Source organism: Gymnodraco acuticeps, unplaced genomic scaffold (genome assembly GCF_902827175.1).
Source record: "Gymnodraco acuticeps unplaced genomic scaffold, fGymAcu1.1, whole genome shotgun sequence".
Classification (NCBI taxonomy): Eukaryota; Metazoa; Chordata; class Actinopteri; order Perciformes; family Bathydraconidae; genus Gymnodraco; species Gymnodraco acuticeps.
This window is the reverse complement of record NW_022990082.1, coordinates 293,893-316,622: the sequence shown is the minus strand read 5'-3', so window position 1 is coordinate 316,622 and position 22,730 is coordinate 293,893. Positions and strand designations below refer to the sequence as shown.

The window sequence follows — 22,730 nt, the reverse complement described above, 5'->3', positions numbered from 1 at the left end:
AATTAATGAATGGATCGATGTGAGCGCATATAGCCTTTATATTACACGTTATTACATATAACGAACAGCCTGCTGCGGGTTATTCTCAAATTAATAATGTGTTGCTTTACTGAGCCGATGTGAAAACGCTGACTCGTTTTTTCAGTTGGTTATTCAGGTGTTTTGCAAAGGTTGTGTGTGAGTCTGTGTGTGTTGTTGCAATGTTGCACCTCATATTGCAGTCTTAATAATGTTTATACTAAAATGTTAGATCATTTTTTTACATCCTTATTTCATAGATATTTTATTATTTTGGGTATAATATCAGTTTCCTTGCGTGCTCAGAATTGTTGCACACAATCACTTAAAAATTAAAATATATGTACTGTTCTACAATGTATTTTAAATACTAAGAATTAAAATACATTTCTAATTTGATTTACAAAGTGTGAAAATTTAAGCTTCGCAAAAACACACCCTTAAATAAACCCTAATGAAAAAGTAAACCCTGAAGAGACAAAGAATAACATAACACTAATTATTTGAAATCTAATTCTCTTTGTTTAGCATTGTGAGAAAAACAATAAAAGAGACAATATTAATGCAATTAGGTGTAACCACAATAAGAGCTGGTTCAGAAGTTTCTCTGTTGACTCTTCTCCTCATAATTGAGTGAGAACTGTATTGAATTGAATCTCTGAATTCCTGCATATTGAAAACCTGTCTGTCTCCCGGCGGAGGGCAAACAGATCCTCTGACTGCAGATCAGTGCCGGATTCTCCTGCGACGAGTAAGAAATTAACAGAGCTGTGACAGCTGACATTTGGAGAATATGAGCATATTTCGATAAATCCTGATGCCACTTTTCTGAACCTGCACACCTTGAAATTAGTGTATTAAATAAATTAGATAAATGACTTATTGAAAACTGTAATCGAGAGGTATCCTCAATAACAATATGTATTAGTTCTTATTGTCCTTAATAAATTATCCTCCTCATATTCGTTTGTTTTGTGTTTACGATAAATGACATAAAAATAATGCTTTTTTTTGCAGATAAAATAATAATCTTTACAGGGAGTTTGAGTCCTGGTATACACGGTTTCACATCCGCATGAACCCTCAGAAGTGTTTATTGACCGACCACACCACACCACACAGAAGAAACCCCAGAGGCTGTTATTTAAATGTAAATTAATTCATAATTCATTTCAATTAATAGTTTATGGGCTGAATTTAATTTAACAGTCAGGAGTTTATTTATTTATTATTTTATGAAAGCAATAGTTTGAGAGTCTGAAAGCCCTTTTTATTTTAAAAACCGGTTTTTACACACACCAAATATCCAGCACAATCAGGATATATCATTCGTCTAAATTCCTCTAATAAAAATAAGCTCCAAATCAATTAATCATCACACACACACACACACACACACACACACACACACACACACACACACACACACACACACACACACACACACACACACACACACACACACACACACACACACACACACACACACACACACACACCACACACACACACACACACACACACACACACACACACAACCACACACACACAACACACACACACACACACACACACACACACACACACACACACACACACCACACACACACACACCCACACACACACACACACACACACACACACACACACACACACCTGTTGTTTGTGGGGGAATGAAACCCTGCCTGTCTCTCCAAAATAAAGCATCATGATCATTACTGCTATATCACGCATGGTCAAAGCAATTATGAATGAAATCAATGATAATCGCAGATAAGAGTATTACTCTAACAATGGAGCCACCCCTACACACAAATGGCACATGCATGCGGACCAAGGCTGCTATTAAACTGGCGAAAAATAAATAAATAATGTGGGTTAAAATTCAGTCATACGCTTTCCCTCAATCATGCGCTTAAATGGCTGAGTGCATCTAATTATCTAAAACCTCATAAGGAGTGTGATGATCGCAGGCAGCAGCAGCCTTCACTGATTATTGGATTTTTAAAGCACTTCGCAATTTCTTAGGTTTACCACTGGGTTGATAATAACAGGTTGGAATGAAAACAGAGCTGCATACAATGATATTTCTCTCTAACTGACAGAGGACATGATCGTTTTTTTAAATGAAATGTGCATGCAGGAATGGTGGAGAAAATGTAAAAGTAAAATGTTGCATGCTGCTGAGACTCAGACTGAGGTGGGCGAAGGTGTAACTGAGATCAGCTTGAGTGTTATTGAAGTGCTGCAGAATAAATGCCTTGCAGCTGAGTCGCTGGAGAATGCAAACAAACAAATTGTGTCGCTTTATCAGTATATTAACACCAATTCTCACTCATTACATTAAGGGGTATCGAGCTGGAAGTGTTTTGGCCTGGCGAGGGAAAGAGAGAGAGGGGGAGGGGGGACTTGGCATTGCCTTGCACACAGAATAAAATAAATGCCACCGTATACAAAGAAGATATACATCAATCTTTAAAGCAACAGCGCCTTGCTTAATAAAACACTGAAGCCTCAACATCAAATTACCCAATCATGCTCCAATCTGAAAAATAGTGCAAGCAGTGATGGTGGTTCTAGGGGGGGGGGGGGGGGGGGGGGGGGGGGTCAGCTATTTAATGAGATTCAAAGTGTTCATTCCCTAAAAAAGAAAAATGGAATATCATAAACTTGGTGTTTGTTTTAGTAACACAAACATACTTGTGTGTGTCACTGACGTGGTTACAATTTTATAATTAAAAAAAATAATTTCTGAAAAAAATCTGGTTATTTTCGACCCAAGTTACATTACAGTCTTTCCTGCAACCATATCACACATGGCGTCATCATAACATTGTATGCTCCCCCTTAAAGCCTCCTACTACAAGCAAACTGGCTGTGCATAGATTCATAGTGGTGATTCACACTTTAAAACGGGCTGCAGAGTTTGTGCGTGTGCGTGTGTGTGAACGCGCCAAGCCGTAACCGGTAAACATGTTTATTGGTAAATTAATTAAATCAGCAGACGTTGACCTCGTAAGCTTCGCAGGGCTTTGCTGCAGGAGAGGAGGTTTGGAGGAGTACAATTTCAGATGCAGATGTGTAATCATGAAACACTATGGGCATAATATTAGGCCGTTTGACTTTCTCATTATGAGCAGGAAGGGCAGTGGTGATCAATACATGATTAATGCTGGAGATGGACTCACATCTGCAGGGACTTGAGACTTGTGAACAGCAAACACAGAACAGGTGATCATCATTTACTCATCTCCAACACAGCTTTTTTTTTTTGTCCCGATAATCACGGTTCCTTCCCTCCTTTTCTTCCTGGTGGATTTGCTCTCTCCACCCGTCCATGAATCTCCTCTTCGGCCCCCACCCCTCCGAGGCATAATTAATTGGACGAACTGAATTTCACACACGAATTATTCACGAATCTATCGATCGATATTGAACACCCAGGGCCTTTCTCTTAACCTCGCTTGGTTTGTCGTGAAGCAAAGAATATTAATGTCATCAGTGGAAAAGAAATAGGCCTAAGTTATACCCGTTATCATCGGAGCGGTAAGGAGTTAGTTGGAAAATCACTCAGGAATTCGATAGTTTAAGATGAAAGAGAATGCAGGAGGCCTTTGAATAAATAAAAAAAACTGCTTTGTATTTATTGGAAATAAAATATTATAGTAAATCCCATGGAAAAACACGTCTTTGTATATTTGTGAGGAGCCTGAGGGATCCATTAAAAGTAGGTCAGCTCCTGCTCACAGCTGCATAGGCAGTCATAGAAATCACATTTGTGTCCGGCTGAGCAGCAGCAGGGCGTAACACCTCCGAAAAACACTCAACACAGAACCGGGATTTCTGCTCTTGTCCGGTTGCTCTTTGTGCATGAGTTTATGTCCGTCTCTCTGCTCGGTGCCTACTGTAGCTCTAAAAGCTGCAATGATTGATTTTTTTCCTTTTCTACGCCGAGCTTGGTTCAGTAATCAGGGCCCCCTTCCTCACCGATCGATCGATATTGATTAGTAAATCCAGCGCCTGTAGCAAAGGCAGCGCACTGTGGCGCCCCGTGCAGCCGGGGCCACGGAGAGAGCGACACCTGCCGACCGCAGCCGCACAAAGCAAGCGGTCGATGGCCGCTCCGGTGGAGGGATGTGGAGAGAGAAGCTGGGACTGTCTGAGCTGATGTGGAGCCACATTAAGAGAGAGACTCCCCTCCCAAGGCTCGCTTATTATGAACAGAAAACACCAGATTTATGTCTACTTTATCTTGACGTTTGGGGATTTATAGAGATAAAAGGGGGCATACAAAATGTAAATAAAAATGTTGTGCAGTTACTTTTCAAAGCGTTTACATTGAAGATTTATTGTCTTCTTAAAAACAATATATTGATACTTGTTGTTAAAGCCCTCTTTACTAGATTGTACTGCCTGAAACCAAAGTGATAGTGAGAAATATAAACATGAAATTAAATATTCTCTATTGATGATAGTATGAAATATGGAATGAATTGATGTTAAACTAATACAGGATCTTTGATGAAAATAAATATATTCTTGCAAAAATTGGAAATAAATACCAAAAAGCACAATTCCAGTTGTATCGCCAAAGTGTGTGTGTGTATTTTTTCCGTGTGTGTGTTTACATGCATACCTGTGCAAGGTCACACATGAACAAATCACAGAAGAAAAAGGTCAGGCACTGCAGGGAAGAGCAACTGGAAGCTGCACCAAAAAAAAGGAAAGCTAGTGTGGAAATGTTGAGAAAGTAATAAACCTATATTGATAATAATATTAACTGCATTGCTCCAGAGGGTTTTTAATTTTTAACAGCAAAAGTCCAATCAAAAGTAATATAACGTTTTATCAATATTGCATAACAATTATACAAGTTATGTGAAAAAAAAGACATGAAAAAAAAAAAAAGGTCAAATATTTTGTATTTTCATCTTTTATAATAACTCAGTTCGCCCTGTGTTGGGTTGCAGTCTGGTGGCTGTGGAGGGAAGCCGGTGCACATCAGCACATCTCACTGCTCCTCCTCGCTCTTCAAACACACTTCGCTGCATGTTTCGGCTCATTGTCCTGCTGGGAAACGAATCCTCCTCCACACAAGTGAAAGCCGGAGGGGATCGCATGTCTTTGCTGAGCAGAGCTCCTCTTCAGTCAGTGGGGATCTGATGCAGAACGAGTCCCTACATGTGGAACAAGCAGAGCATCCTCACATGTTTAGCTTACACACATGATTTTATAAAAAGTCATACAGAATTTACTCTGGTCTGAAATGTAGGTATATTATTTGGTAAATTATAAATATTTGTATTTTGCCCTTGCGTATGCATCGCACTGCTTAACAGATAGCGAACAAAGACTCAGAAGACAGTTGTTGAGTGGACCATTTACTGAGGCTTGAAATTGTAAAACTGCAAGAATAAACAGAAAAATACAACACATGCCAAGCGCCAGGCCCTCCCATTTGACATTCCTGCCCTCCCCCAATAAACACGTTTTTTTAAATTATTTATAACATTTAAAAACTTCTTTTTTTTAAAAATTATAAATAAACTGGGAACTTTTATGCTGTATGTGATGTCAGATAGTAAATTAAAAAAAATCGCAGGCTACGTCAAATAAATTCATGTGTCTGTTGTGATTTGTGATTAGTCCACATTTAGACCAATCACAGCGTCACACTCTGCCGCCTATTCTGGATTTGTTTATTGTGTATTGTGCATTCTGTAGACTCCCATTTCTGTTTGAATTACAAAATGGACATCAGAAATTGGCTTAAAAGGTCTAAGGATTTATTAAAACGAAATAGCGGTGAAAGAACTGCAGCCGATGCAGCTGCTGGCGACCCTGCACCTGCCGTTGCAGCAGCACGCCTTAATGTCACAAGCTTGACCTCAGCAAACCCAGGGGCTGAGTTAGCGAGCCCAAGCCTGGACTCATCAAGGCGACCGCCACCAACGCTGTCCTCCGAGGCACAGCTCCTTGTGCCCCTACCATCACCACCTGCGTTGCCGTACCCTGTACCACACCCGCCACTACTGCCTCCTCCTCCTCCTCCTCCTCCTCCTCCGTGCCGGTGCCTTCACTACAGACGCTACCTTGCAGCACATCAACAGGTACTTTTGGGCCAGCAACCGCTCAAAGACCAACAGCCCCAGATGATCTTGGGGTTAATAGACCCAACCAGGTGAAACTGGATCGTTATCCAGGGAGATTGTTTTCAGGAAAGAAGCGCACTTTTGCCACTGCATGGTACAACAACAGACCATGGCTTGAATATTCGTTAAAAGCAGACGCAGCCTTTTGTTTCCCCTGTAGACAGTTTAAAGTAAATACGTCTTCATCTGATGTGGCTTTTACTGTCAAAGGTTTTTGCGACTGGAAACACGCTTTACAGACTGATAAAGGTAAACTGATAAATGTGAGATTTTGTGGAGAGAGAGACAGATACGCGAGGAAACAAATAAGGAAATTAGTACTTTGGTGCACACAGATCAGCTGGCACGGAGCCGTTATTACGTGTCAGCTGTCGTTGATATTATAGCTTTTTTTAGCTGTCAACCAACTCCCTCTCAGAGGTGACCACGATTCACTCCACAGCATGTCCGACTCAGGCAGTGGGCTCTTCCTATCGCTGTTTGAGTATACGCTACACAAAGATGCAGAGTTGGCCAAAATATTGTTCTAAGTTAGCTCGGCTGAGCGAAAGGATGCACCTGCAGTGCATAGGAAAATAAACCATGCCCAAGGCGGGCTGAACAGTTCATCGTCTCCGTCTCTACTATTTCTCTCCGAGTGCAACGATGAGGAAGCTGCCATCCTTAAAGGTGGGGTAGGTAAGTTTGAGAAACCGGCTCCAGATACACTTTTTGTTATATTCCATGGAATGCTCTTAACATCCCGATAGCAATGAATATCTGAAGTGCTTTGACAAAAAATCCATTAAAAAATGTCATCTGTGGAAGCCGTAATACTGTAAAAAGTACAACCAATCCGTTTAGCCGGGCCGGCTAAACGGATTGGATTGCCGCCCTGTCTGTCAGCCTTCCATCTCGTGCAAGCACAAATGTATATCGTGCCGTCATTGGGCGTGCATTGCAGCAGTACTTCAATGACTCGCCAGGCGGCCACTTTCACCAGTCTGCTGACGTCATGTGCGCGTTCATGTGTGTTGGAGGAGGTGCTCTGTAAGGAAGTCTGAAGGAAGGGGCGGATTCTTTTCGGCTGTGTACTTTCAAATTTGAGTGCACTCGAGCCGGTTTCTGAAACTTACCTACCCCACCTTTAACTAGTGTGCGATCGTGATTTACCAGTGTTTGTGCTGCCACGCACACAATGTTTCAAAAGTGGTTTCTATGTTGTCCTTTATTTGTGTATGTATTTGCGATAAGTGTGCATCTTTACGCAATGCTGTTGGCCTTGCGGTTGGCCTTGCGGTTTGATATATATTGTGTCGCAGGCCCGCAGCACATGACGGTTTTGTGTGCCCTCCCATGAAAATCATATGCCCTCCCTTTAGATTTGTTCTGGCGCCGGGTCTGAAACCACACAATCAATTAAACCACATTTTTGAAACACATAACTTGGCACACAGGTAAGTTTGTATACTTACAGACAGATCTACTCCAAGGATTCAAACAAAATGATCTGTGGCATATAACTGAGCTACGATGTGCTCTGCATGGCTTTGCTGTGTAAACTAAAACACAAGAAGGAGAGTCGCGCTATTTGGTGCCTTAAAGCTAAAGTACCGACTCTTGCCACTAGGGGGTGCCAATACACTATGGTGTCAGAACACTCCCCGCTTGGTAAACCTGTTTACCACTATTTACATCTCTTTACCCTTGGTATCAGTAACACCACATCGCTGATGGGCCTAAGGTACTCTTTAGCTGTCCCTTGACCTAAGGTCTTCACCATGACCTTTCGCACCTTGCAGTCCAAACTTGGAATGGCCTTTACTATCAGACCAAGAGGCCAGTCATTAAGTTGTGCTTGAACGTCCTTTAACAAAACAACGTCACCGTCCTGGAGATTAGGCCGCTCCTCGGTCCACTTCCTCCGAGGCTGAAGAGTTGCCAGATACTCCTGCTTCCACCGTTTCCAGAAGGAGTTCGCCAAGCTCTGGACCTGGCGCCACTGTACCTTACATAGGTGATACAGTTCAAAGTCCCCCGGGGGTGTGGGTGTCACACTCGCCTTCTGGGTTAGAAGAGTAGCAGGTGAGAGTATCTCAGAAAGGTCTGTATCATAAGAGATGGCCTGGCGTTCATGATGGCCATAACTTCAGCCATCAAAGTGGCCAGGACTTCATGGCTCAGTTTATCCTTATTCTTCAACAGCAGTGCATCAAGGACCCGTCGAGCCACACCAATCATCCTCTCCCAAGCTCCACCCATATGTGAGGAATGAGGTGCGTTAAATATCCATGTACAACTATGGTCTTGCAGATAGTCCTTGATCTCAGGATCGTCCGTGTTTATCTGAAGCTCTCTGCATGCTCCAATAAAGTTTGTGCCTCTGTCTGACCTGAGGTGTTTGACAGGTCCACGAATCGACAGGAAGCGGCTCAATGCATTAATGAAACTTGAGGTGGACATGGTTTCAATAACCTCCAAGTGAACAGCTCTCGTACTGAGACATGTGAAAATGACTGCCCATCTTTTACTCTCAGCAGCACCACCTCTTGTGCGACGAGTTATCACACTCCATGGACCAAAGACATCAAGCCCTACATCTGTAAAAGGTGGCTCCATGGACAGTCTGTCAGCAGGCAGATCGGACATTTTCTGAACCTCAAACTTGCCTCTCAACTTCCTGCAGATGACACATTTGAATATTATACTCTAAATGAGCCTCTTCCCTCCTACTATCCAGACACCGGAGGTGCGCAGTGCGCCCTCTGTTAAATGGCGACCTTGGTGAGCTGCTTGATCATGATAGTGTCGGACTAAGAGAGTGGCAACATGATGACTGGCTGGCAGGATGAGTGGATGTTTCTCTTGGTCTTCCAATTGGGCTTTATGGATGCGACCCCCCAACTCTCAGCAATCCATCCTTGTCAAGAAATGGGTCCAGTTTCACAAGAGAGCTGTGGCTATGAACATTAATGCCCTGAGTTGCGCAGTCCACCTCGTTCTTGTAAACATCCTGCTGCACTGCCTTCAAGATGATTGTTTTGGCCTGAGAGAGCTCTGAGGTGTGACTGTTTGCAGTGATGCCATCCATTGCACTCTACAGTGCGAGACTTGCTGGAATAGGACTTGGCTACATGAATAAGTGTTGCCATACCTCTTACTAGAGCCTTCCAAGTAGAGAAATGTTTGAACCGTTGTGATCCGAGACTCTGCTCTGTGACTTTGGTTGCAAGAGAGATAACTTGAGGATACATTTCTTTATCAGTCTCTGGTTGCACAAGTTCAAATTATTCAGTCTTATTTTCTTGCTCTGTTTCTGGTCTCCTTCTGAATGAGCGCTGGAGAGAGGAGAGACGCTGCAAGGCATGTTCCCTGTTATTAGGAAGGGGTTTGCGGGGGAAGCAAAAGGGCAGTGGTGCCACCCAGTGGTTTTCATCATCCATATACACCTCGTGGTTTGGAGAAAGACCTTGTCATCCACAGACAGGGCTGGTTTGTCGTCATCAGGTGTTTTTCGAAACACACTTTCTCCTATATAATCTAAACTTCCATTAAGGACGTTTTCCAGGCTGTGAGATGGGGCTGGAAGATGATGCTTGGCTGGACCATTTAACCTCTCCTTCACCTGAATGCTGTTCGTGCACGGCTTAAGAAAGGATGGGCGTCCATTTTGAAGGACATGGGTCTTGTAGACGTTGACAGTGGCCATTTCTCAATCGCGAGGAAACTGGCTTCCAAGCCAATATTTCAAGGATACTACGTCATCGAGTGCCGCCGAAGGACTGTTCCAATCTCCAGCATACTTGGAATTCCACCGAGGCCGCGTCCTTGGTTTGGGGGTAATTTCGAGGCTGCACATGGGTAGACTTCGCGTCCTTCAAATCCCCACAATGCTTTGCGCACGGACCAATTTCCCCAAATCTGTGGCGGAAAATGTAAGGCGGGGCCTCTCATATGACGCACACCTGCACACTTGCTAGCCTGTTCCACTCTTCGTTTTCCGAATGCCAGGAAGGATTCTTGCCTAGCTTCTGAAGGAAGTGACTCGGAAGACATGTGCTACCAAGCAAGCATCCTCGCGATTGAGAAACGGCCAGTGTTTGAATTGTGAGTCCCATCCAGGCATATTTCTCCAACTATGACCCAGCCAAGGTCAAGGCGCTGGGCGTACGGTGAGTCGTGAGGCCCGTTACACTGTTCACGCACCTTATGTAAACGCAGAATGTCTCTTCCGAGCAGAAGGAGAATAGGAGCATTGGTGTCGAGGGGAGGAATCTTGTCAGTCACTTGCCTGAGGTGTGGAAAATACTGTGTGATCTCCGGAGTGGGAATCTCTGACCTGTCGTCAGGCAAGTTGTTACATTCCAACAGAGGAGGTTGTGCTGCTTTAGTTTTCCCATCAAGTGACTCCACTATAATGTTGCATGCTTTTCTTCCTGCTGTCTCTACTTTGCCTGAGCATGTTGTTAGAGTATAGGGAGATGCATTGCCATTCAAGCCAAACAGATCGAAGAATTGTGATTTTGCTAACGACCGATTACTTTGATCATCCAGCACTGCATACACTCTGTGTGACTTGTTGGGATAATCAGCCTGGTATACATTCACCAAGCAGATTTTCGAGCACGATCTGGGCTTGGGAGCACCACAGCAGATTTCTGTACACATGGGAGTTACTTCAGGTGGCCTTTGTCCTCCAGACTCGCCGCTTTGCTCATCCTCAGGTCTGAACATACCAAACGACCAAGGAGCTGGACCAGGATGCATGGCTGAGGTATGTTTGTCACTTTCGCACTCCTTGCATTTAAGTGTTGCCTCGCAATCTTTGGCAATATGCTTTGTGGATTCACAACATCGAAAGCAGATGGATTTCTCCTTTAAATAGGTTATTCTCTCATCAAGGTGTCTTCCTTGAAACCAACAGCATTTTGACCGTGGATGAGGCTTGTTATGCACTGGGCATTGTTTGTCTGGTTCCTCTGTCTTGATAGCTGAGCCAGACTGTGAGGCAGAAGCAGTCACTTCAGTTTTCCTAACTGAAACAGCTGTTCTCGGAGTGTATTTAGGTGTTCTATCCACTCTAATGTCACTTTGGGAAGAGGAGAGACTGAATGCAAAACTTGGAACATTTCTGATCTTTGCCTGGGCACATACAAATTTCACAAAGAAGCTGAAAGGTGGGAAAGGCACAAGATAATCTTCCTTATACCTGGAGCCTTGCGTTACCCAGCGCTCTCGTAGATTGTAAGGAAGCTTTTCCACTATTGGATTAACACCTCTTGCAGTGTCCAAATATGCTAGGCCAGGCAGGAATCCACCAGATTTAGCGGCATCTATCTCCAGTAGCAAGTCACCTAGCTCTCTGAGCTGGTGGATGTCTTTGTTTGAGATGGTTGGAAATGTCTATTCGTTTTAGAAGGGCATTTTCGATCACCTCTGGGCATCCATAACATTCCTCTAAGCGCCGCCATATCATATTGACAACTGCTGTGGGGTTATGAACGTGCACTGACCTTATCCGCTTTGCATGTGCTGCTGACTCCGGTCCAAGCCCTTTGACAAGGAGGTTGAGCTCTTCGTGGTCAGACAGATACAGCTCCCTTGTAACTGCTTGGAATGATGATTTCCATGCCCAGTAATTTTCTGGATGATCATCAAAGGCAAGGAGCCCAGAACTCACCATCTCTTTTCTCACGAGATACTGAGCAAGATCAGGAGTATGAGGAGTTGGAGCTGAGTAGTTATTTGGAACGAATGCTGGAGAGACAGGAAGAGATGCATAGTGTAGGTCCTCAGTGGGTTTGTGCTCATCTGCACCCTTGTGTGGCCAATGTATGCCCTGCTGTCCGTTGTTGTGAGAAGTGAGTTTCTGTGTTTCGACGTCTTGAAACTGTTGGTGAGGGTTTTGTAAAAATGAATGTTTATCAATGTATTCTGTTGTGCGTCTTGCTGGACCCTCCTGAGCTAAATCCTGTAACTCACCAAGATGTCCTTCGTCCAAATCTGCTGCAGCTGCTTCAAATATGGCTGCCTCTTTAGATGCGGCCACAGCTTTACTTTCCAGCTTCAAAACATAAAGGTTTGCCTCCACCTCTGCTTTCTGCCTCATCATGGCTGCCTCCCTTTCTGCGAAGGATAACTTTATTTTTGCTGCTTCGGCTTTAGCTCTTGCCCTTGTCGCTGCAGCACTGGCAGATGACTTGCTTGACCTTGTTGATGACCTGTGACTTGAGGCCCGGGACCTGGTGTCCACAGACCGGAGTTCTTCTTCCTGGTCATTCATCGTACTGCTGTCTGATGAATGAGTCTTTAGGTTGAAGTAGTAGCGTGCTGATCACAGAATTATTTCGCTGCCTTTCCAGCTGAGTAGTGTCTTTTTACTATTCTGCCCTTGCGTATGCATCGCACTGCATAGCTTAACAGATAACAAAGACTCAGAAGACAGTTGTTGAGTTGACCATTTACTGAGGCTTGAAATTGTAAAACTGCAAGAATAAACAGAAAAATACAACACAAGTTACACAATTGAAATAATACATGTGCAACATAATGCAAATAGAGTGCAGTATAATCAACAGCCTATGCTAAGAATGAGCTATGTCCGTTAGCTTAGCAGCAAGTTAGCTTAGCTTATCTTACACATTGAAACCAGACAATCAATTAAACCACATTTTTGAAACACATAACTTGGCACACAGGTAAGTTTGTATACTTACAGACAGATCTACTCCACGGATTAAAACAAAAATGATCTGTGGCATAGAACTGAGCTACGATGTGCTCTGCATGGCTTTGCTGTGTAAACACAAGGAGAGTCGCGCTATTTGGTGCCTTAACGCTACAGTACCGACGTTTGCCACTAGGTGGTGCCAATACACTATGGTGTCCGAACAATTTGACTTACTGTGTTGAAGGAGAAATGGTTGGAAACTGTTTCCAACCCCATCAAGGCTGCACAATCCCAACCAACGTTTGACCAGTTTTAGGTTTTGTTTCTTGAATACAGATGTGAATAGATGTGTTGTTGGTGATAGTGACTTTAACTGTGTCTGCATTGGTTTTGAAATACAAAAATACAAATTAAACCGCAGCTTGTCGCTGGGATAGATTTTCACCACTGAGTTAAACAATTTGACCTAAAGATGACTTCATTTCTGGTTAATTGGTTTAATGTAATCTATATTCACGCTGGCAGGGTTAACTGGGAAACATGATTAAACATTTATTAATGACACAATAATACAAACAGCTGCATTGCATTATGCATAAAGTGTGTGTGTGTGTGACGTATATACATATTTATATACACATATTTGATATATATCTGTCTGATTTACAAGTAGTAGAATTATTATTATTATTTTTTTAAATGCACCCTATATATCTGAGGAGCATCCTTGTTAGTCTAATATTTGATGTCAACACCAAAAGCTAACATCCCGATTAGTTTATATAAAAAAGTAAAAAATGACAAGCTTTTTCTCCAAGTTAGCCTGAATTAAGAGAATACACTAGGCAAAAGTAAAGTTTAATTAATAATTAATTCTAAAAACATTTATTTGCGGTAGACTGAGACCAGAACCAAAGATAAAGCTTCAAGATGTTGTCATATTGATTAATAACAATTAACAATTTCTAAAATATCCATCATATAAATTGGCCTAATAACATGTATTCTTGAAATTGAAGGATATTATATTGCTTGGTAGGTCGGTGTCACTCGAAGAAATGCACCTTCAGGGTAAGAAAGTCCTTATAGTAGTGATAGGCCTTATATGTGTCAATAATTCCCAAACAAAACCTTGTTGTGTCTCTTCCCAGCTTTAATACTCCGTCCTGTAGCGTCTGACCTCCTGAGACCTCAGCATGAAGTCCAAATGATAATCCTCCTCATCGTCATGACTAGCCTTAATCCTATAATAAATCAAATGTATACGATGATATACATACTGTTCCTACAAGCATGCATTTAGACAAATGTGTACGTAGCATATTAGCATGTGTGCGATACATTTAGCTGCAGTGTTGATGTGAAATATGAATATGATGGATGGAGCCGTGTGCAGGTTAGACATCTGTAGTAAACAGATTGGACTGCAATGGCTGATCAATGGGCTCTGTTCCACTGTAATTAGACACACAGCGCCACTGCTTGGCTCCAGCCACTTCAGCATAATCACAACCCCCCCTAAACACACACACCACACACACAAGTAGAACTAAAGAGAGAAAAAGAAATCTGTCCTTAAATGCATCAACACACACGCAGCGTGAGAGTGAGACATTATTGAAGGAGAGTATGAAAGTATCAGACAATAGCATATATCGGCAGCAGGTGTAGACCCCACAGGGACGGCATCTTTCTCGCTCCAATTTGCTTTTTATTGAGACAGTAGGGAAGCTGAGAGGGACACACAGTCTGTTCTGGCAGGATTCGATCCTCAGCCAGCAGGGGAACATGTGGCTGCAGAGGTGGTGCCTTAACCTTCCTCACACACACACACACACACACACACACACACACACAACACACACACAACACCCACACACACCACACACACACACACACAACACACACACACACACCACACACACACACACACACACACACCACACACACACACACACACAACACACACACACACACACACACACACACACAGAGCGCACACACACACACAGCGCACACACACACACACACAGAGCGCACACACACACCAACACACACACAGAGCGCACCACACACACACAACACACACACACACACACACACCACACACACACACACACACACACACACACACACACACACACACACACACACACACACACACCCTCGTTCACCATCTCTGGGCGCCGATTCTCTGTTTTTACCCTGCACCTGTCTGCTGCTTTCCACCCGTGTCCTACGAATACTTTGAGTTACAACACTTACCCACAATACAGCGCTCTATTAACTATTCATTTCTGTGTTTTCTGGCTACATCCTCACCACAAGCCCCCCCCCCCGTCTCCCAAACGTCAAGCAGTATACACTCGCTGTGTTTTCTTTTGAAAATTGCTCTGTGTATGGGAAGGGTCTCATAGCAGCCGGTGCATGCACCTCTCGAGTGTTTGTGTTTGGAGAGGGAGGGGTGGGTGGGTTATAAATACCCTCTCAGAGCTCAATAGAGTGGGCTCCAGTGGGCTCTGTTTGAAGTAGCAGACTGTAGACCTGCTGGGGGGGATTCTGACCTCAGTCCCTACAGAGAACCCCCCAATTCCTACAGCAAAGTCGGTCAATATCTCTCTTTCTCCTTCACTCGCCGCCCCTCCTTCCTTTCCTCAGCTCCTCTCTTTGGCTCTTATATACACACACACACAAATGCACACACACACTTTGTCTTACTCCTCCACCTTTTTATGTTCTTTTCTCTCCAATCTTTTCTTTGGCAGCCCCTCCTCTATCTCTGATTTCCACACACACACACACACACACACACACACACACACACACACACACACACACACACACACACACACACACACACACACACACACACACACACACACACACACACACACACACACACACACACACACACACACACACACACACACACACACACACACACACACACACACACACACACACACACACACACACACACACACACACACACACACACACACACACACACACACACACACACACACACACACACAATGCTTACTTTTGTGCAACAGTCACTCAGTCCCCCATTGCGACTCAAACTGCATTAATATTGAATCAAACAGCAGTGTCTCCAGCTAGCAGGCAACAGTCAGGCGTCCCCCCCCCCTTCCTCCTCCTCACCCCATCTTTCTCTCACCGCAGGCTGGCTCCCTGTCTGCACTCTGCAGGATGGAAGGAATATTCCCACTGGGCAGGAGGCATGGATTAGCTTTAAATCAACTTTAATATGGCAATAGAGATGGAGCTGTAGAATCTGTGCTGGTGTATAAACTAGTTGTGTATGTGTTTAAGTATTGGCTAATGCTACATGTAGTTACTTTACATCCCTCCACATTCTGTCTTTGCTGTTCAATCTGAAAAATAATCACTTTTGTATATTTACCTTGCTTTGTGTTTTCTTTCTCCTCTTTGCCTCTCACTCTCATCCCCATCCCTCCCACCGCTGCCATCCACACCAAGCCTGCAAGCGCAAAGAACAGGAGCAACACAAGGACCGCAACACGGCGCCCAAGAAGCAGCGCCTCGTCTTCACTGACCTGCAGCGCCGCACACTCATCGCCATATTCAAGGAGAACAAGCGTCCATCCAAAGAGATGCAGATCACCATCTCCCAGCAGCTCGGCCTGGAGCTCAGCACCGTCAGCAACTTCTTTATGAACGCACGGCGCCGCTGCGTGGACCGCTGGCACGACGACCATGGTGCCAGCCCCGGGCAGCCGGGCACCTCCGCCACCACCTTCTCCAAGGCCTGAGAGGAGGGGAGGACCTTCAGAGGGCCGGGGAACCAGGTTGGAGCAGCATGCAACATGGAAGACTGGCTGTGAAACCTGTGTATGACAACCCTTCCTGGCCAGGACCGTCTGAATGTGTCCTCACACCAAAAGAAATCCTTTGTGCCATGCAATCATCTTTTTTGTCAGTCAGAATTTCAAGCTCTCACCTGAAACAAGAATAATCTAAAAAAAGGTGAATTGTGAAGTCAGGTCCACTCTGCGTAACTCAGATAAAGGACAATCATTGATTCTGTCTTTTTTGAAAGAAAATAATTTTTATGGCATCTGACAAAGTAAAGAGACACCAAAGATTTGATGTATTTATTGGACATTATCAGACACTTTGCCGGCCTCCATCACCACACAAGTAGCCACTGATTCTGCTTTTTCTCCCAACTCACCTCCTTTCAGTTTGCCTCTCTCTCATCTCCTCTATGCCGGCACACGGAAGCAACGAGGGCAAAAGAACGGCAATAAATCTGACAACAGAACAGCACATAGCCTTATTATCCAAGCCCCATCCCGCACACACAAGGCCGTCATAAAGAAAACAACGCAGCCTATGAAAAAAACAACAAGGCTTTCCAATTCTCCACCTCTACCTCCCCCTTCCTCCTGTTGTCTCCTTCATTCCTCAGCCAAAGGTATTCCCTTATGGCCAGCCATTTCAGAGAGCAGCTCAGCCTGATCATACGGCAAACTAATGAATTGAAAAATGAATCGATGTAGACAGAGAGAGCGGGGCCTTGACCCCTCCTGAAGGTGAAACTCAAGATGCTCAGCGGTAGAGATACTCAGGTCTTCCAGGCCCAGGTCTATATTTTTTGCACAGATGTTGGAAGACCTGTAGGGAGACATGTGTTACGCCTGAGCATAGAGTCTGTGTTTCTCTGACCAACAGGAGAGGCGGGTGAGATGTCTGGACATGTTCTTTGTTCTGTTGGGAGCTTTTTTCTCTGATCAATAACTGAGAACCGAGCGACAACAACACGCTCGGGCATCCAGCCAACTACATTACAGCTGCATATGAAAAGCAGGATGTAAGAGGAGCACATGGAACCCACTGGAGATGGGGACACAAAGGCCTCATAACAGCAGCAGCAGCACATCTCCCTCCCAGATCAACCCGGTTTCTGCAGAGCAACAGTGCCCCCTGCTGCCGATAGCAGACACCTGCATCCAGCAGAGCGATGGGGCTCCGAGCGGAGGAGAGGGAGGGAAGAAGCCACTAGATGCTGAGGGGAAGTCATGGCACAACACATTCAGGCCCTCGCAGCTCTTTGAAGGCAGATCAATAGCTAACCATTATCCTATTGTTGTTCCTCATCCAACCAGCACTGGTGAAGCCGGAGGAGGGGGATGGTTCAACTGAATGCTGGAAACGCAGGGATTTAGCAAAGGCAGGGATTTATTTAGCCAATCCAAATCAAGATCCAAAAAAATCGGAGAAATCACAACAGAGTAAAAAGTAACAGAAAGGCTGACTGAGAGCGACACATTTGAAGTGTAGCGGAGGTTTAATTTACATTCTTTTTTGGGAGGCTTCATTTGTCAAATCATTCTTCCATCCCATCTGTTTGCAAAGAAAAGGTCACAAAAGATGTGACTCAAACCAAATCTCCTGGTTATTCCCACACAAGGGTTATCAGTAGCTAACCCAAAGCTAACCACCACACTCAGCTGTCAAAATGCTACAATAATTAGTGCCAATGCTTACTGCCTTAATGCGAATCAGAGAATATGGTACTAGGGTTCACACACAGCTACAGTGCGCCCCACTGATGACGGGCGGTGTGGGCCATAGCAACCAACAATCAGCTTTTATCTGAATTAAAATATACTTTTTTAGTAAAAAAAAGAAAAAAAAAGAATCAGATGTTAAGGCATACAATAACCAAACCTCAAATGACAAAGATACCATACATACAGTATGTGTTACAAATACAAATGTCTCCAAAGCATAACTGGACACATTTTGAAGCAGAAGAAAAAAATCTCTCATTCTATCTTTGGTTCTCTACCTCCTCTGTCCCTCTAACCCCATTGCCCCCCCCCTCTTTCTCTCTTCCTCTCTATATTGATGCGGGTATTTAATTAGTTCCATAGACACACAGTTTCTATTTCTTGTTACTATTGTGCTCTGTTGTGCATAAGTAAGGCACCTTGTTGCTAAATCAAAAACAAAAAAGGAAGGACTTTTTAAAAGGATAAAAAAAGGAGGGATGCAAGGACAGAGGCCGATGAAGGACGTCTTTTTTCTTTTTTTTGCATTCTATGTGAATATAGACTCGAAGGAGACATTTACCGTGAGAAAGAGGAGAAAAAGAAAAACAGGGAGCTGCTGAAGAGACGAATAAACGACGGACGCTCTCTCTCTTTTGGCATTTCGTGTCAGAACTGTGTTACTCTCAGCCCCCTTTAAGCTGAGCCCAAGGAACGGGGCAAACTGGAGGGGGACAAATCATGACCTCCAAATGTCTCGGCTGTTTTATCCGAGGGCGGGGGCAATGCTCGGGACTCAATTGTTATCTGTATGGTCTTAAGATGCAACTGTAGCATTTCCAACAATGTAGTCCGATTTGCGGTGCAGATTAGATAAAAAGATGGTCATTGTAGAGGAGCTGAGTGAGAGACTGACAAACTTCACGTTGCTGTAAGCAGTGAGTTGACGTCGCCAAAGGATGATGAGCTGAAATTGATTTGTGGTATACAGTTCAGTGAGCATAGGTGAATAGCTAGATTCAGCTCTAGGTATTAGGCTGAGAAAATGACATGTGTTTGTAGTGAGAACCAATGTGGCTACCTCACTAAGCTGAGTGGTTTGTGAAACCGCCACTAATACCAAAGATACTGCAGCCTACCGGTCCCAAACTGCCTAGGGGGAAACCAAACCAAAAAAAAAGAAAAGCCCCCCCTCTTTGCCCAAAAATATTACAGACTGATATCTCACACACACACACACACACACACACACACACACACATTCATACATACAGTGCAGTCGGACTGCATGGTGCCACGTGGAGGAGGTGGCCGCCATGCAGACAGAGTTGAGTGCCTTTTCCCTTCAACCACGGGTGGGACTGCACTGGACACACACACACACACACAGCCATGTGGGTCCATGCATATAGCTGCACACCCTTTTACAAACATGCACTCACATTCAGACAACGCACCCATAATTGGATGGACAGAAAAGGGGGGCCAGAGAGGGGGACACAGAGTGGGGGCTGTGTCAGCATTTTCTCCCATATTGACTTTCCATCTTGATACACTAGAATACAAGCACTTTATCATGTAGAAAGTCTATAAAACATTTTCTATACACTATTTATTTGAAACAAAAGTATATGTTGCTCCTTAATCTGTCAGTCTTTCTTAGTGTTTCTTCTAGTAGCTCACCGCCTTCATGTTTTGTTTTATTCCCGCCCGGCGTGATTAGATTCTCGGCCACTTTACCTTTCTCGCATCAGAGATATTTTTGTGAAACAGAGAAAGAGGAAGGTAAAAAGGCCGAGGCTCTGAGCACTCGCAGGGCTGTCGTTTTTAAATCTTACCACTTAATGTCTCTCTCCACTGCGTGCAAGCACAGAGGCTGCACTATAAAAGTGTGGAAGACTCACTGACAGTGTAAAGACACAAATTCTCTCTCCTCCCTCCACACTGTCTGTCCAGTCGACCTCTCCCCCTGGCTAGTACTAAGACCCGGTAGGCATGTGTTGACAATTAATTCTGAAATACCTCAAAAACCTTTCATGTAAACTTTATGTAATTTAGATTGAAAATAATACTGCTAATGATAACAATGATTATGAAACTATGATACTATGATAGTTAGTTTTGGAACTTGTGACTTGAAGCTTTATACTGTTAAATTCCTTTTTATTTGTTTGCTCATTTTTCTCGTACGTTTCTCTCGTTTGTTTTTGCTACGGCATGTACTTACTGTTTTTCATAAAGGAAAAAGACATTGTGAATGTTTCTGTGAAGGGTTACATGAGAAAAGAAGAGACAGAAGAGAAAGCTAGAATAGAGAGGGAGGAGCAAGAGCGCAACTCACTTTAGATGTTTAGTTCAAAGCTCTGTCCAAGGCGGGTATGTTTAAAGGAAAATAACAAAACCAAGAAAAAAAAAAAAGGACAAAAATATGATTTGGGCTGAAGTCTTTACCAAAAATGTGATGTTAAACCAAAGGAGGAATAACCTTTTACTCATTGTTAGCTTTCTTCTGCCTTTAATTTGTCTTTTCTCTGAAAAAAAACTATTTCACAGTTACTTTTGAAGGTTCCTGGGTGTGTTCAAGTGCTCCTGATGTTCTTAGAATATTAAAAACCAGCACCTCCTATTGAAAAGAAGGTGCGCTTTTTTCTTTTGTGCATGGATATTGTATAACTGTATAGAAACCAACAGGAATGACCTGTGATTTTGTGGGGAGAGGAGGAGAATGGAAAGACTTGGGAGTGGGTGGAGAAGGGGAGGGTGATATTTTGGTTATCAAAACAAAAAAAAGGGGTGGGAGGATTTGGGTTTTAGGCGTTGGAGGGGTCCTTGTTTTTAGAATTTCCGTCACTGTTGGATTCACTGGTTGTGTGCATGTGTTGTTGCAACCCTTTCCCCATGTTTTTTTGATGTATATAAATCCAGACAGTAGGGGGCAGTGTGTGCTGGGGGAGGTCAAACTCCTCTCCTCCCAATCAATAGCATTCAATCTTCATTCCTCAGCTTGTGGTCCTCACTCGGGTCCTGAAATGTGTGTCTTGCTTTTCCAAAGACGGGCTGTTTACTTGGAGTTAATCAGAGGGACACACACAGGCCCGAGCGGCCTTGAATAACCTGTATGTCTGTCTACATGCTTTTCTTCAATCTGTGAATGTGTGTTCATTTGTACCGATGTGGAAGACAAAGTGTTTCTTTTTTATGTTCCTTTCCTATGGGTTGCAATATTTGTCATGCGAAAATTTGAAAACCATTTCTTACTGACTGACCGACCAACCAACCAACCGCAGTACCATTTGGCAACTGATGATCCGACCCGAAATGTCGCCCATCATTTACTGTCAAACAGCATATGTGTGTGTCGTTTCACCGTGGGATCGAGTGTTGCCAATGGGACTGATGTAGACACCCCCAGTCACACTGTGCTCTCCCTCTTCTGTTACCTGTTAATCAATCAGAACCAAGTGTCTTTGTGATGGTAGAAGACAATCAGTTTCAAAACAAGAAAAAAGGTAGAGAGGGCAGGCCAGTGGGGAGGAGGAAGGGGAGGACGGAAGAATGAAATCAAGGGAAAAGAGGCTCTCTGAATCCTGACGAGCTGTAGTGGCCGACTGCCAAACGACTGCCCCATCGCACCCGCAAAACATCCACCTTCCATCACATCAAACTCGACCTAACTCAAAACTCATTCGACATTTTGGAATTCACTCCCTCCTCATCCCCTGTCACTTTTCACACTCCTGCCACAATGTAGTGCACTGCAGGAGTAGAGAACAACAGCTGTGGTGCAGAGGCACACTTCCATCACCCGCCACGACTTCCTGCTAATCTAATGATGATGTAATCAGCCGCGAGGAATACAAATGGCTCCGGTTGGTGGCTTTTGCACAGAGAACTATGCAAACACCTGACCCCCCCAATCTTAATCGTTGCTGCTGGGTCAGAGTGTACAACCCCTCCCCTTGACATTTCAACACTCCCCCTCACACTTTGACCTCCATAACGCCCATTCCACCACACTGATTTCACACAGCTTTACATAAATGCCCCAAACTGCCATTAACATCAAAATGGAGTCCATGTTGATGTTTGCAAGCTCCCCCGCTCATGGCTCCATTGTTCTACAATGTTCGACTGTCTTTGTCCCCAGCGCCAAGGAAGGGCCACAATCAATGCAAAGACACTTACATTGTACTTACTTAAGTTTACAAAGTCGTCTGGAGACGGTGGCTTATATTGCACTCAGAGCGACAGACACACAAACAGACACATGATGGAGAGGGTGAGTCTGCCTTTTGAGAGTGTTTGCTGAAACCAAAGATTAAATCAGAGGTATGACAATCTGGCTATCAAACCTAGACAATGTTCAGCTGT

At 44.0% G+C, this 22,730-nt stretch overlaps 2 protein-coding genes across 2 annotated transcripts in view; one reads left to right on the top strand and one right to left on the bottom strand.

Moving 5' to 3' along the window:
* onecut3a (one cut homeobox 3a) overlaps positions 1–21,013 on the top strand; it is a 29,435-nt gene extending 8,422 nt beyond the window's left edge. Inside the window, 1 exon segment of the mRNA XM_034216299.1 lies at positions 16,324–21,013. Within this exon segment, the coding sequence (XP_034072190.1) occupies positions 16,324–16,616 (293 nt within the window). The 3' untranslated portion in view covers positions 16,617–21,013.
* The window catches only part of atp8b3 (ATPase phospholipid transporting 8B3), a 63,112-nt gene continuing 45,255 nt past the window's right edge, over positions 4,874–22,730 (bottom strand). Inside the window, exon 30 of the mRNA XM_034216297.1 lies at positions 4,874–5,195. Coding sequence (XP_034072188.1) covers positions 5,163–5,195 — 33 coding nt within the window. The 3' untranslated portion in view covers positions 4,874–5,162. The remainder of the gene's footprint in view (positions 5,196–22,730) is intronic.